Source organism: Capsella rubella, unplaced genomic scaffold, assembly GCF_000375325.1.
Source record: "Capsella rubella cultivar Monte Gargano unplaced genomic scaffold, Caprub1_0 scaffold_5, whole genome shotgun sequence".
NCBI lineage: Eukaryota > Viridiplantae > Streptophyta > Magnoliopsida > Brassicales > Brassicaceae > Capsella > Capsella rubella.
The window spans coordinates 179,384-195,564 of NW_006238919.1; the positions used below are offsets into that span (position 1 = coordinate 179,384).

At 32.9% G+C, this 16,181-nt stretch overlaps 3 protein-coding genes across 3 annotated transcripts; 1 reads left to right on the top strand and 2 right to left on the bottom strand.

Moving 5' to 3' along the window:
* Positions 1-4,664: 4,664 nt before the first annotated feature.
* Positions 4,665-5,694, top strand: LOC17887263 (MLP-like protein 328). The gene is made up of 2 exons (XM_006291933.2): positions 4,665-4,937; positions 5,153-5,694. Exons 1-2 carry the CDS (start codon positions 4,751-4,753, stop codon positions 5,419-5,421), a joined length of 456 nt encoding a protein of 151 aa, XP_006291995.1. The 5' UTR covers positions 4,665-4,750; the 3' UTR covers positions 5,422-5,694.
* A 2,999-nt stretch (positions 5,695-8,693) lies between these two features.
* LOC17885837 (protein C2-DOMAIN ABA-RELATED 10) lies at positions 8,694-9,843 on the bottom strand. The gene is made up of 3 exons (XM_006291858.2): positions 9,593-9,843; positions 9,220-9,315; positions 8,694-9,110 (listed from the first exon to the last, which is right to left on the bottom strand). Exons 1-3 carry the CDS (start codon positions 9,704-9,706, stop codon positions 8,781-8,783), a joined length of 540 nt encoding a protein of 179 aa, XP_006291920.1. The 5' UTR covers positions 9,707-9,843; the 3' UTR covers positions 8,694-8,780.
* Positions 9,844-12,599: 2,756 nt separating this feature from the next.
* On the bottom strand, positions 12,600-15,019 carry LOC17886454 (DELLA protein RGA). The gene has a single exon (XM_023782380.1). It carries the CDS (start codon positions 14,770-14,772, stop codon positions 12,952-12,954), a length of 1,821 nt encoding a protein of 606 aa, XP_023638148.1. The 5' UTR covers positions 14,773-15,019; the 3' UTR covers positions 12,600-12,951.
* Positions 15,020-16,181: the final 1,162 nt, after the last annotated feature.

A 16,181-nucleotide genomic window follows, 5' to 3' on the forward strand; every position in this document is an offset into this window, starting at 1 on the left:
AAATTATTTTGAAAAAGAAAATAAAACTCTTTAAAAATTAGTTCAAATATTAAATTTATTTTACGCGAAAACATATTATAACACCAAACTTAAAATAATATGATTTCGCGTAAAATAAATTTAATGACTGGATGCATAAGCTCGGCTTGTTCTCCAAGTATTAAATTTAACTATTTAAATTAATTTATTTTAAGTTTTATATAGAAAATCATTTATTCTTTCTTTCTTTTTTGAAAATTTTAGTTAAGAAAACTATATTTTGTAAAAATAAAAAAAAATCTTTAAAATTAGTTAAATTTTGTTAAATTTATTTTACGTGAAAACATGTTTAACTTATAACACCAATCTGACGGACCAAAAGAAATCTTAAGGACTGGATGCATAAGGTCGGCTTGTTCTCCACGTATTAAAACTAACTATTTAAACTAATTTATTTAAAGTTTTATATAGAAAATCATTTATTGTTTCTTTCTTTTTTGAAAATTTTAGTTAAGAAAACTATATTTTGTAAAAATAAAAAAATCTTTAAAATTAGTTAAATTGTTAAATTTATTTTACGTAAAAACATGTTGAACTTATAACACCAAACTGACGGAACAAAAGAAATCTTAAGGACCGGATGTATAAGCTCGGCTTGTTCTCCAAGTATTAAATTTAACTATTTAAACTAATTTATTTTAAGTTTTATATAGAAAATCATTTATTCTTTCTTTCTTTTTTGAAAATTTAAGTTAAGAAAACTATATTTTGTAAAAATTAAAAAAAATCTTTAAAATTAGTTAAATTTTGTTAAATTTATTTTACGTAAAAACATGTTGAACTTATAACACCAAACTGACGGACGAAAAGAAATCTTAAGGACTGGATGCATAAGCTCGGCTTGTTCTCCACGTATTAAATTTAACTATTTAAACTAATTTATTTTAAGTTTTATATAGAAAATCATTTATTCTTTCTTTCTTTTTTGAAAATTTAAGTTAAGAATACTATATTTTGTAAAAATAAAAAAATCTTTAAAATTAGTTAAATTGTTAAATTTATTTTACGTAAAAACATGTTGAACTTATAACACCAAACTGACGGATCAAAAGAAATCTTAAGAACTGTATGCATAAGCTCGGCTTGTTCTCCAAGTATTAAATTTAACTATTTAAACTAATTTATTTTAAGTTTTATATAGAAAATCATTTATTCTTTCTTTCTTTTTTGAAAATTTAAGTTAAGAAAACTATATTTTGTAAAAATAAAAAAAAATCTTTAAAATTAGTTAAATTTTGTTAAATTTATTTTACGTAAAAACATGTTGAACTTATAACACCAAACTGACGGACGAAAAGAAATCTTAAGGACTGGATGCATAAGCTCGGCTTGTTCTCCACGTATTAAATTTAACTATTTAAACTAATTTATTTTAAGTTTTATATAGAAAATCATTTATTCTTTCTTTCTTTTTTGAAAATTTAAGTTAAGAAAACTATATTTTGTAAAAATAAAAAAAAATCTTTAAAATTAGTTAAATTTTGTTAAATTTATTTTACGTAAAAACATGTTGAACTTATAACATCAAACTGACGGACCAAAAGAAATCTTAAGGACTGGATGCATAAGCTCGGCTTGTTCTCCACGTATTAAAATTAACTATTTAAACTAATTTATTTTAAGTTTTATATAGAAAATCATTTATTCTTTCTTTCTTTTTTGAAAATTTAAGTTAAGAAAACTATATTTTGTAAAAATAAAAAAAAATCTTTAAAATTAGTTAAATTTTGTTAAATTTATTTTACGTAAAAACATGTTGAACTTATAACATCAAACTGACGGACCAAAAGAAATCTTAAGGACTGGATGCATAAGCTCGGCTTGTTCTCCACGTATTAAAATTAACTATTTAAACTAATTTATTTTAAGTTTTATATAGAAAATCATTTATTCTTTCTTTCTTTTTTGAAAATTTTAGTTAAGAAAACTATATTTTGTAAAAATAAAAAAAAAATCTTTAAAACTAGTTAAATTGTTAAATTTATTTTACGTAAAAACATGTTGAACTTATAACATCAAACTGACGGAGCAAAAGAAATCTTAAGGACTGGATGCATAAGCTCGGTTTGTTCTCGACGAATTTCAAATTAAAAAATTTTAAACCAATTTTAAATTTAATATAAGAAAAAATATTAATTTATTTTTAAAATTTTAGTTAAAAAATTGTTTTGAAAAAAGAAAAAATAAACTCAAAAAAAAATTAGTTCAAGTGTTAAATGTTTTGAAGTAAAAATATGTTGAATTTATAACACCAATTTGTTCTTGACTTATTAAATTTAACAATTTTAACTCATTTTTTAAGTTTAATATAGAAAATATATATTTAATTATTCTAGAAAGGGAAATAAAGAAAGTAATACCTGGGTTGGACTTAGAGTAGGGAAGAGGCCCACACAGCAAAGCCCACGACCAAGGCCGGGCGTAAGCTCACCGCATTGCAGTTCCCTCGCGATATCCACCACTTACGAAACCGGTGAGATCTTCTTTCCTCTAATAAAGGAAAAAAATGGAAACTTAAGACAGAAATTTAAATAAATAAAAAACAATAAATAATATCAAAAGGAATTGAAGAAAAAGTTACAAAACCTTGTGGTTCATCGACGAAACAGTGAGACACTTTTGTTTTTTTTTTTATCTTGATCATCGTCTGAGGTGAATGATTCGATTTGTGTAGTGTGCTGATCAGAATCATGGAAACCTTGTTAGCTACTCGTCGCTTTCACTGGTCCCAATCTCTTCCGATCATAAGAGCCGGACTGTACTGAAGATAGTAAACCATTCTTGGTTGGCTCAAGAAAGAGAGAGGATGGGAGAGAAATCATTCAATAACCACGAAACTAAAATGATGAAATGAACTCACGGCTTGCTTTACTTCAATGTCGGATCTTGATGATTCTCTGTTTTCTGAGAAGAGAAAACTTGGTTTATTACAAAACCGAAAAAAGATGAATGGATTTATAGATTATGTGTTTTGGTTCTCTTTTTTCGAACAAAAAGAGTAGTAGTAAATAAGAAAAAGAAGCAGAATATTTTGGTTTGGTTGTTTCCTCTTCTTGGACGAGTTTGGTTTATTTTCTTTCCTTTTATATGATTTGGGTTATCAACGGTCACTTTTACTTTTCACTGCTCACAAGTTACAACGGTCAAATTTATATATCAAAGAGGTGAGAGGACATGAGACAGGTGAGATATCAACTCGTTTCCCCTCACGTCGAAAAAGAATAGTGTTACTACAACGGGATTACAGCTACAATATCAAAAATTGAATAATTAAACATATTCGTTGACAGAAAAAAAAACAAAAAAAAAAAAACATGTTCTGATTCTCGGCTCCATTCTCCTCTAGCTCTTAATTTCATTTCATATATATTAGTACGATTTTTTTTATTTTTTTTTTGTTATTACGGTAAGAACATAATACCGATAAGAAGAAACAATACTTAAAAAAATTTGACGAGTAAAAGAAGAAACCTAATACTAAGGTATTGTGAGATGATATATGAAGTTATAAAAATTATACCGATAAGATGAACACAACATGATGTTCATAAATAAATTTATTGTTTATTGTCTACAAAAAGTATTTTTCTTCTCAGGGAATACTTTTTTATTATATTTCCTTCCTTCCGATGGGACAGTGGTAGCGTGGAAAACGTTTGGCCAATAAAAGCTTCTTCGTCTTTTGTTTGATTTGAGATCTCTCTGATTTAAAAAAAAATAATAATTTGCCAATTATCTTTTAATTAATTTGTTTACAGGCAAGCCGATCATATACCTTGGACTTGGAAAATAATTATTAAAAAAAAAGGTCAGTTAAGTTGTATTGTCTCCAACTAAATGTCGTTTCAATCTCAAGTGAAATAGGAACCAAAACCAAATCGCAAACACACATTGATCAGTTATATAGTTAGTGACTCTTTAATTTACGTCTCACCAATATTAGAAGATGTTAATTAGTCAATAGAGGTATTACTTGCACCTCTTATCGTATTCATTCATAATTATAGACAGTCCCTCTGGTCCATGTTTGAGCTTCAAACTCATCATCCTAGAAAGAGGCTACCAACACCAAATCAGCTCTTAAACCAACCTCAATCTCGGACAGAATGTTTTTGTTCCTTTTACATCGGATCGGATCAAACACCAGTTAAGTTAGTTTGACCAAGTCACCCATCACCCCCTCTAAAATATTAAATAATTCTATTCGCTCACAGGTTTCTCAAAACATCATTTTTGAAATTAAATAAGGGTCATTTTCAACCAGGTTTCCGATCGGTTCACCTATTTTTCTCTTTTGTAGGAAAGACGATAGTGATTGTTACCGGCTTCATTAAAAATGTATACAATATGATTGATTAGGTTTGATTATGATTTTCTAGGATTGTAATAATATCATTTTTCTTTTATTTTTGACGACCGTTTCAATTTCAAGTGAAGGTGTTATTGATACTGTCTATGTCCCGAATATCTTTCTGTTTCATGATAAGAATTTGATAAACGTGAATCACTACACAATTCAATTAACCGTGACATTTTAACCCGTTTTGGCACAGTCAATTAATCAAGACAGGCTGATGTGTTTTTTACTTTTTAACCGTGGCATTCTCTATATAAACGAATGAGAACATAAGCTAAAGTATTCATCCACCAAATTAAGAAACAAACAAACACACACCTTTCTACACCCGCTACTCAAAGAAGAGAGAGAGAGATGGCAACCTCGGGTACATATGTGACGGAGGTTCCACTGAAAGGATCAGCGGAGAAACATTACAAGCGCTGGAGGAGTGAGAACCACCTCTTCCCGGACGCCGTCGGCCACCACATCCAAGGTGTCACCATCCACGACGGCGAATGGGACTCTCATGGAGCTATCAAGATTTGGAACTACACCTGCGGTAAACAAATTAAAAATACACTTGACTCACGTCTAGAAAACTAGGGTTTTGGAAATATTAATACTCGTAGAGTATAGTATCTATAGTGGTACCAATTAATTTGTCACAAAAGAATCCATATTTATAAAACGGTTTGAGCATATATATGTAAACTCATCATCTCATATGCGATATATGCTTGGTACTGACTTATGAATATAATTAACAATATGAAGATGGGAAAGAGGAGGTGTTCAAGGAGAGGAGAGAGATAGACGATGAGAACATGGCGGTAACGTTCAGAGGACTGGAAGGTCACGTGATGGAGCAGCTCAAAGTGTATGACGTCATCTTTCAGTTCATCCAGAAGTCGCCTGAAGACATCATCTGCAAGGTCACTATGATCTGGGAGAAGCAAAACGATGACATGCCTGAGCCCAGCAACTACATGAAGTTCGTCAAGAGCCTCGCTGCTGACATGGACGATCACGTTCTCAAAACCTGAATCCCTTTCACAGTTTCATCATCTTCATCATCAATCATCAATCATCATCTTCATCGTCAATCATCAATCATCATCTTCATCTTCTTTTGTTTTCGTGTATCATGTATCTTTGTATGGTGTCTTCGATACAAATAAATGGCGGTTCGCATATGTATGGTTTCATCTACTGTTGTTGTAATATGCTTTGATGTTGTTCAGTATGGTCGAGGTTTCATGTATGTTCATCATCTATAAATGTATCCATGTTAATTAATTAATGATTTTAAAGAGTAATTAATCAATCAAAATATTATCCTTTTTAGGGTAATTGCACTATATATACTCGCTTCCACAAGGCGCACATTAAGTAGATACAATTTTTAATTAGTGGTTGTAATTAATCATCATTTGTATGTTCATTTCGTGGCTGTAATTCATATATATACAGTATTAGTGATTGGATGATTATTCATATATATTACGTAGCTGTCTCTGTTTTATTTATTTATTTAGTATAGACAGCATTAATTATTCGTGAGTAGTACTGAATCATTGTTAATTGGTCGGTATACATGCAAAGTAATAAATATCAGTACGTATAGTTGTAGTATAATGAATAGAGAAATGAGATATATATAGATGAATTTAAAAAGGTTGTAGTTGGTACTATTACAGAGTGATCAAAGAAAGCCACCGTTGACAATATCGACCGTATCTTCATAAGTTGGACGTTCGGATCGGTAGTCCTGGCGGACAAAATCATATCGATTAATTAATTACGACCGATTTTTTTATTTATTAAGTCTATACTATTTCTTATGTGTTAGTGACAATGACAGAGGTATTTTATGCATTTGGCGAAACCTAATACGTACTTATCATCGTATTGTATGATTAAGAACCTGGAAAACGTGAGTTGTATGATTTACAACACAATCGAAATTAGCAGTAAATATTAACCGAACGTATTGAGTTTATACGATTCTAAATATATTTATACATATTTATTTGTAAATTATGTCTGTCCTCGATCTACTTGACAACACAAATATATATATGAGATGAGACGATGATTATACATTATTATAGCAAAGCACTAACGAAGACTTTTAAAGATATTTGGAATATTACATTGAGATATGACTGTGAAACTATTGATTTGGTAAATATTAAGTTCGAAAGAATATTTTCTCTTGTAATTAGGAGACTTTGTTATTTTGAAAGGAAAAGTACATATGGTTACATCATCACATATATAAGATAAAAAGTCTCTAGATACATATTTTAGAAAGTTAAAAGATAGAGAAGGATTTGTAATCGTTTGACAAATTTGGTGTGAGAAAAGAGGTGAGAGTCTATATATTACAAGGTGATAATTTTCATTTGAATTCACAAGTTAACATGCAACCTTTCGAATACATGGAACCTTTTGCAAGTTAACCAGCTTTCTGAAATTTATTGATTCACTGAAAGCAAATTTAGAGACATGGAGCTTTTTCTAAGTCTCTCTAGTTATTTTTCTTTAAAATGTTGTATTCTCAAATGCTCTTCCTTGTTCACTCTTCTCTTCCTTAATTTTTTTTTATCATTAAATATACAATATTAGTTTTAACTATTTCTGACAAACATTTTAATTTAACGTTAAAGAAATATTGGTTTAGAAAATTACCGCCAATATTCTAGAAATGCCACAAATTTTAAGTTTAGAAAATGATGAACTCTTAAATTTAGCAAAAGTTCATCATTTTTCTAAATTTTAGATTTTCATGTGGTAATTTCGGAAATTTTGGATCCTAATAATGATTTTTGAGATAGAACATTTTGTTTTAAAATTGTATTCATTAAAAAGTTGTAGAAGTCACATTTGTTTAACTTTGTATATATTAGAACAATGATAGGACCCATCATGTTGTAGAAGTCACATTTGTTTAACTTTGTATATATTAGAACAATGATAGGACCCATCATGTTGATCCCTAATCATCTCCAACAACATTATCATCTTCATTACCATCATCACCATAATCATCATCTTCAACATGATCATCATAGCCATCACATCACCACTATCATGATCACTATCACCATCACCCACTTTATATCATGATCATCATCACCAGTATCATCCGCATATGTTAGTTATGTTACAATTGTTTTATGTGGTGATCATTAATTATCTTGACTATAGTATGACTGTATTAGTGGAGTTGTTCTTTTCAATATTTCAATGTTTGATTAATAACCCATTATTCTAGATCAATAAACAGTACTTATTTTGTTATTAGTATTGCTTTACGAGGAAGTTCTAGAATTCTTTGAACTTCATAATTTTCTTCGGCATCATGAGATCAACATGTGTAAACTATAAATCATCAAAACTAAAGTTTCGGACATATCTCCGAAACCAAGTTATGTCGAAAGCAACCTCCAATGAAAGCCACTTAAACTACGTACTTGACTTACCATTGGTACCCACAAACCGGACTCAAACGTAGTAAAGCTTAAAAGCCATTGAAGAAAAATCAAAGGGTGCTCTCTTTCCATCATCTAAATAAAATAAAAATATGATTTTCTTGGACATTCTTTTAATATTAATTAATTATTTGCAGGACCATGTGCATATATATACTTTTTGTTGCCTACAACAGGACCATGTACATGTATATAGATGCAGAGTTAAGCTCATTATTCCATATTTTTGTACATAATTTTGAATTAGAGTTGATGACCATGTCGGAGAAATAGACAACTGTATATAGTATAGATCAATCTAATTCAATAAATGAAATGTTCAGGGTAGCTGGGTGCATTATCTTGATTAAACATGTTCGTACAGTTAGTTAAACCTATTTATATATATGCATTCAATATAGCAATGTTCCATTGGCCCATGAAGATGAAGAGATATGACAAATGCAAAAATACTTGACCCTACGAACGAAGCCAATGAAGCTACTATAGAGAGAGAAACCATAATTTGCGTCACATCCCATCCCATGAAAAATATATTGTTGGTGGTGTTTTTAATGGGTCGTATAGATTAAGAATGGTCCATTAATAATGAAGTTCATAAGAATTTAGCCCACCTTAAATACCTCATACATGCGTCGTCATAAACGAAATGAACATGGCAAAATTACAAAACTAGAGAATCCAATCCAAGACAAAGGGCGAAAAAAAAAAAAAAAGCAAAAAGATATTCAAATGAACAAATACAAAATAAAAGTCTCAAATTTTCCAGCTTTTCTTCTTGATCATGCCATTGAAAATGGTCGTAATTAAAGAAAACATACATAATTGCTTGCTTATACATATATATATCGAAACAACAACAGATGGGATACAAAAACACACACACCAAAAAAAAAGGAACATTAGTTTTAAGTAGAGGAAGAGCCACCTTTGGAAGAGGAAGCGATGCCTCTGCAACCAGCACCTTCATGCCATTCAAGCATGATTTCAAGCTCGCCGCACTCGACATTGTTAAGTCTAAGGATCATGTCTTGAGTGATCTTACCGTTGTTCCAAACAATGCTACTCTCATCTGATAAACAATTGTGCCTTGATGGTTGAACCCTTTTGATGGCACATCCATTGGGTAGCCTCAAAAGCTCCATCCCCATTTTCAGAGAATCCAAGTATGGTTGAATGTCTATGTTTGCATCTCCCATTTTGTCATCTCCTGTGAACTTGTCCCAGTCAAACACTGTCTGAACCATTTTCAACAAACAACAGCAGAACAAAGTTATCCCCCACAAAACAGAACAGAACAAGATAAGTCTTTCTGTCTGAACCAAAACCCATAGTGAATGTTATTACCAAGCGAATTGGGACATTGGGATCTTTGATAGCAACAGTCATTTCTTCGTTCCATACTGGATTACAATTTCGTTTCACCACTCGTGTCTTCAATGTCTGAACATTTCGTTTTGCATTTTTGTATTAGAAAAAAAAAAAAAAAAACAGAGGATTTGGAAGATTCACACAAATGACAGGAAATCAAGTGACGATCACCATATGAACAATTCAGTAACAGAGAGGATTCCAAAGTGATTCAGCTTCAATTTCATAATAATAATCCATAAATTGATCTGAGACTTGTTTACATATAACTAAAATATAAGGCGATTTGTCCTCTATCGATTTTGAAAATTCCACAGGAAAAGAAAAAAAGGAAGAAAGAAGATGGAACCTGATCGGCGACGGTGATAACGATGTAAGGATCGCTGCTGCGGTGGTCGCGAATGGCGAGATTAATCCCTCGTTTGACGTGAATCGTGAGCAATCCGAGAGGCTTTTGATCCATCGATGGGAATTGAGAGGAGGAGAAAGACTTTTCGACTAGGTCGCTGGAGAATGGAGATGGTAAAGGAGGAAAGAAGAAAAAAGAAGAATTTTAAAAAGAGAGAGAGAAATGGAATTGGGTGCTCGTGATCTCGTCCCCAACTATTCGACACGTTCTCTTCTTTGATTGATTGCTCCATACCGATACCGAGGAAGAGAGAATTTTTATCTAATGGGTTCGACACACTTCTCTACTTTTCAGCGTCGACGGGTACAAGGAACCGTAGTAATGGGCTTGGAGACTTCATTCACGGCCCATTTTATAGATTTTAGGTTTTTCAAATTCTTCTTTAATCAGTTTTATTCAGCCTGAAGAGATTGTAGTAAGTTGCCACAAATGCATACGTTGTCATCCTTTTTTACGTCCATTGATGAGCATCATGGGCTTGTATGAGAGTTCGCTAAATGGAATGAGAGAGGCCCATTAAGATATACATGTCCTCGTGAAATCAATTAAATTAGATCTTGATCTTTTTGTTAAACGAGTTGAATCATAAACAAACATCATATGGTGAAAAGCAAATGTGTATACAGGTAGCTAGTTTAGTTATTAAGTGAATGAAACTGTTCATCCGGAATAAATAAAAGATTAATAATTGACCGTCTAATCCGAATGTGGATAAATGAGAATCAGGTGGTTAAAAAGTAAATGTCACATTCATTTAACTGGTCCTTTGACATGCACAGTTTTATATATTCGCGAATACTAATATTTTAGTGGGATTGATTCTTCTATTTGAAAATAACATTTTATTTTAAGTTATTCATTTTGGGTTATTATTTCTCATGTAATTAGTCCACCACACCGTCACCGTGCTATATATATATCGTTGTACTTTTCTATAAATATATATTTTTAAAAAACCGTATGTGTATAATCCTAGTTTTATGAAGAAGTTATTAAAGAAAGAAAAAAGAGAAAAAGATATAAATAGAAAGGTAAGTGCCTCCTTTCATACTAAATAAAAAAAAATGGTTGAGAACGACGTAGCCATTGTTTGTTTAATCTTAAGTCCGCCTACTGCTAATACAGTCCCAAATAATTATATAATCTCTGACGTTATTTACAAATCAATAGACCGATTAATAGTATACGCGGGATTAGGATGGTGATCCAATCTTATTACATTTGTTGTTTTGATTTTAAAAATATATATTTTCTATCAAATTATTAATCAAATAAAGAAATATTTAAGAATAAAGAAAAATAAAAATAAAAATAAAAATTCGATTCACACTAAAACTTATAAAAAAAGTTGCGGGGAGAAAGAAAAAAACGAATCTTGCAGAGAAATAATTGCAGAGTTCAATGTTTCTATATGCTTAGACATATATAATAATAAAAAAGCTATTTGGTGAAAATATTTGGAAGGACAATGATCGATTATTATATGGACCCCTATATCATATTTTATATAAAAATAAATGAAACTCGATGTGATTGAGCAAATAAGAAAGAGGAAACTTATATAGTAAAAAAAGAAATGAAGCGTGGGGTCAAAAGGTGAGAGAAATTGCATTTGCACACATGCAAGTTGGCAACTTGGTGGGTTTAAAATAAAGCATTTCATGCTGATATATCAGCATATGTGGACGGGACGGCCTTCCTTTGTAATCTCTAATTTTATTAATTTTTTTTCTTTAAGATAAGAAGATTAGTGAATTAAGAAATGTGTACAATTCAATTATTATTCGAGATTATTGTTGATTTATTATATATTTCATGGTTTTTTTTATAGTAAAGGATATGATATTTGGGGTCGGTTCAAACCTTTGGAGAGTACTTTGGACGTGCCTTGTGTTGTGGGTCATCATCATCATCTCTCTTTACTTATTTTAATTTCTGGAACCCCTCTCTCTCTCTCTCTCTCTCTTATAATAATATTCCTCCTCTTAACCCCTCTCTCTCTCTCTCTCTCTCTCTCTCTCTCTTATAATAATATTCCTCCTCTTACCGTATAATCGAGTCTCAGCTCTAAATGTGCGGCTTTCCATTTTTTTTAAAACTGTTCCGGCGGTTTATAATAATAATAATAACCTTATCCTCAATACTTACTAACACGTTAAACAATACGCATCTACTTACACCAAGCTTTTAGACTTTTTATAAAAGATAGTCATACATAAGCCTAGACATATCAAAATGTATCTCCTGTATGAGTCTTTTTTTTTTTATATAACACATACCTTCATTCATCGGTTACAACAAAGGTGCCTGCTATATGAGAAACACCTGAAAGCAGAACAACAAATAACATTACAACCAGTAAAAATTACTGGAAAACACCAAACCAAGTGGCCAAATATTACAACCTGTATGAGTCTCTTACTATGACTGATACGGCCTTTAACCAAACCCCTGCAAAACAAAACATTTTTTTAAAGATTTAGACATTTGGATCTAAACACACTTGATATATGTAGATCTAAAATAATAGCTTCACCATAATAACTCATAAAATTTGTTTGTTCCATATGAAAAGACCCATTGCATCCTGTGATATAACATCCAATCCAATGAGAAATTAGTAAGAAAAAATATAGTCAGCAAAAATATGTTGTATCACACACACTCCACAATAATATAAAAGTTATCAAAACCTTTTTCAATAAAGAAAATATAGCTTAGTAGTTAGTACTCTTTCGTAATTATTATAACTCGCTCTCACCCCTTTTTCTTTCTCAACTTTACTTTAGAATACCCATTTATTAACAACCTAAACTAGAAATATCTTATATCACTACTAAATTGTTCTTAATTTACCTGTTCACACATTGTGTGATTTGTTAAGTTCAAGATATAAATTCCCTTTGCCAAATAAATTTGAGATTACAACGTAGTTTTATTTTTAGAATTTCATAAATATTATTTATTAATTAAATACATCATACTCAGCCTATTTAAAATTGATCCCAAAACAGGCATAAATTAAAAATGACCTACCAAAACGATGATATTTTTTTCATATTTTAAAAATTTTAAACAGTGGAAAATAAATAAAATAAACAGCAGGCAAAACACGGTTCGATTCAGTTCGGTTTTGTTTAGTCTGGTCCGAACATATGTCATCACCGGTCCACTGATTCGGTCTCAAATGACCGAGTCTACCTCTCACCCCATAGCGCCGATACCATCGGCTTCGAGAGGCAGCTCAGATGACCGAATCTGTTGTTCCCCATAGCACCACCTAAGGCATCGGAGTTGACTCAGTGCGCCGCCGAGGGTTTCCAAGCTGAGGTGGTAATGAGCGGCCGAGTATGCCATCCCAACATCAAACATCCATTGTTCTCCTCCACACGATAACCTTGGCCACTATTGAACACAGACAGAAGCATACTGGCCTGCTTGAACGCGTTAGACCCAAGATGTGCCGGCGCAAAACCGGACGAACCGAACCGGTTTCCCCATTGACTCAGCGTTTCGTGTCGCTCCACGCGGTCAGGACCTTCACAAGCCACGAGGTTGCAAATCTGTTTCCCCAAGTACACTTCAGACATCACTTTGTCTTGGCTGCTCGGAACTCCTTCCAAGGAATCAAACAGAGTCGAATAGTAATGCAGCGATTCAGTAAACCGGTCTAAGAAAACCGGTCCGTTGTGGTTCGATTCTTGCTCAACCACCGTGAAAATCACCGGTTTAATCTGCTTCACAACGCCGAGGACTTTCTCTATCCCGCCGGGACGACCTAGGAGCTTATGGAGCTCGAAAACAGAGTTCACCGCAACAGATTCAACTTCACTCGGTCTAAGTTCAAGCATCGACGCATCAAGATCGGCTAAGCTGTTAGCGACGAATCCACGGTATTCGAACTCGACGTGAATGGCCTCCGCAAGCTGAGCTAATTTACATCCAACTTCGTGGAGATGATCGGAATTATCCGGCGCCGGAGGACCGATCCCGGTTAACCGGAAAACAGGAGGACCTCCTTCTCGGAGAGCAAGAGCTTGCATAAGCGCAGGCCACTGAAGACCTTGGTTCATGGAGAAATCGATGACGTGAACCCTCTTCTTACCTTGGAAGGCTTCAAGGATAGCTTGATTCGCCGTAAAGTGAGCGAATTTGAGATAAGGACAAGTCTCGTAGAAGTGCATCTGAAGAGTATCGGAAAGAGAATGGTCGATTTGATTCTGCGGCGGAGAGAGACGGTAGATCCGCCGTGCGAGAGCTTCGGCGAAATAAGTCGCGACTTTCCTCATGGCTCCAGATTGAGAGACAGCTAAGCATCCGATTTGCTTCACCAGAGCCTCCGCTAGAGTGAGATTGTTCTGCTGCACAGCTTCAGCACAAGCCATGAGCGCGTGGACAAGACGAACACCGTTCTCCTGCGAGTCAACCAGGATAACAGAACGAGTTGACTCAGCCGCCGCCGCCGCCGTCGTAGTCGTGGTTGTCACCGTCGTGCCTATGACTCCACCAATCTGCATAGCCGTGGTGGAGGTGGACGTAACCATCGAATCAGGGCTGGAGCATGACTTCAAACGCTTGTTCTGATTACTCGAAGAAGAAGAAGAATCAATCGCGAATTGAGATCTCTGCTGATAAATCGCGTTTCCAGGAATCACTTTGAGGTCATAATCAGAAGCCGGAAAGCCGCCGCCGATGGAGGTAATAGTAGAAGAATCTCCGGCGGTGCAGAGGAAGGAGTTGTTATCAATCAGAATCGGATCTAAAGAAGAAGGAGGAGGAGGAGGAGGAGGAGGATTAAGCTCCGTAAGCATATTATCAAGCCAAGAGTAAAGCTCCGATGGATTGTAATGAACCGTGTCCGTGGCGAGATGAGATAAGCCATCTTCTTGAACATTCCCCATCATCGTCTCTAACTGCTCGAGTTTCAAAGCGACCTCAGCCATCTCCGATGACCTAACCTTGTAACCTAAGACAGCGAGGAGCTCGTCCATGTTATTACCGTCTTCTTCTTCCTTGACCATCATCATCTTGTCTTTAGACAGAGGTGGTAGAGGTGAGGATGAAGAACAAGTCCCGTGAGTGGCGTTGGGACCTTGGTATTGATGAAGATCTCTCTTCATGGTTGAGTAACTCTTCCGATCTTGGGATCTAGGGTTTGGTTATTAGGTATAAGGGACGAAGAAGGAGAAGAAGGAACATGTGACTTCTCTCTTTAGGTGAAGAAGAAGAAGAAGAAGAATCTTAAGCAATGGAGGAGATCAAAATGGGGTGGGGGAAGGATTGCTTTGTTTTGTTTTGTTTTTTCACTGCTACTACCACTTCAATCATCCTTCATACGAACTAAATTTTTTTTTATTTTTTTGTAAATTTATATATTTACCAAGAAAATAAATTATTAGAATAAAAAGATATTTATTCTGGATGAAAATTAAAAAAAAAAAGAAAGAAAGAGAAAAAAAGAATGGTGGTGATGGGGGCTCGACGACCAATGAAATAATTCATGTATAAACTTTTATACAGTGCATCGAAAGCGATAAGGCTGTAGGTGAAATAAGACATACTACAAATTTTTATTTTTCTTATTATATATAACTGGTACTAACTTAGTTATTTTCTAGGTAAAACATACAAATAAAACTGTGTAGAAACCTTATTAATTTTTAATCTATATGTATATTCGAAGAGATCTCTTTTACTTTTATGTTTGGTTGTGTGAATTGTGATGTGTATTTTGTTTTAGTTTTAGATTTACAAGATCTCATCAGAGTAGTAAAAGATTTGTGGATCTACACTAAACTGACATTTATTTTCCCATAATAGACTCAGTGGAAACAACACTAAAGTATTCGTACAAGTCTGATGGGGAATCATTAAACCTTTAGTGAAATCTATAAATATTAAGAGAGTTCGGTTCTTTTGATGGAGAAGTGAAGATGCTTTTTTCCGGTGGATAATTAAATTCAACTTTATAAAATAAAAATAAAGCTGAACTCGTCTCTTGATACTGTTTTAACTTCCCAGGTTCTGTGGTAATAATAATTCAACAATTTGACTTGTTCTTGGGTTTAATATGTCTTGGGAGTATTTAACCCAAGAGAGAACCATCGAAAACATCAATCTAAAAATGCGTACGATCTCAGATAAAAGAATAGTTTTTTTTTTTTTTTTTTTGGTTTTAACAACAGTATGAGAGTAAATAACTAAATATACAGTAACTTTTAACTCTTACAGAATCAGTTTATATACTTACAGAAATTCATATTTCTATAGAGAAAAATATTTTATAATTGGGGTATTGGGAAATCATCGGACCAATGTGGTTCAATTTTCGAGTTTTATTTTTTTCAAGTTTTCTTTTCTTATAACTTTAAAACAATATATATAAAAATATCAAGATTCAAAAATTGGGTTATGATATTGTTAATTAACCGGATATGAATAATTCGAATATATTATATATTGAGTGAACATGCTAATCTACGATTACTGTCAAAGTCTAAAGAGCCTAAACAATAGTCTAAAGAGCTAT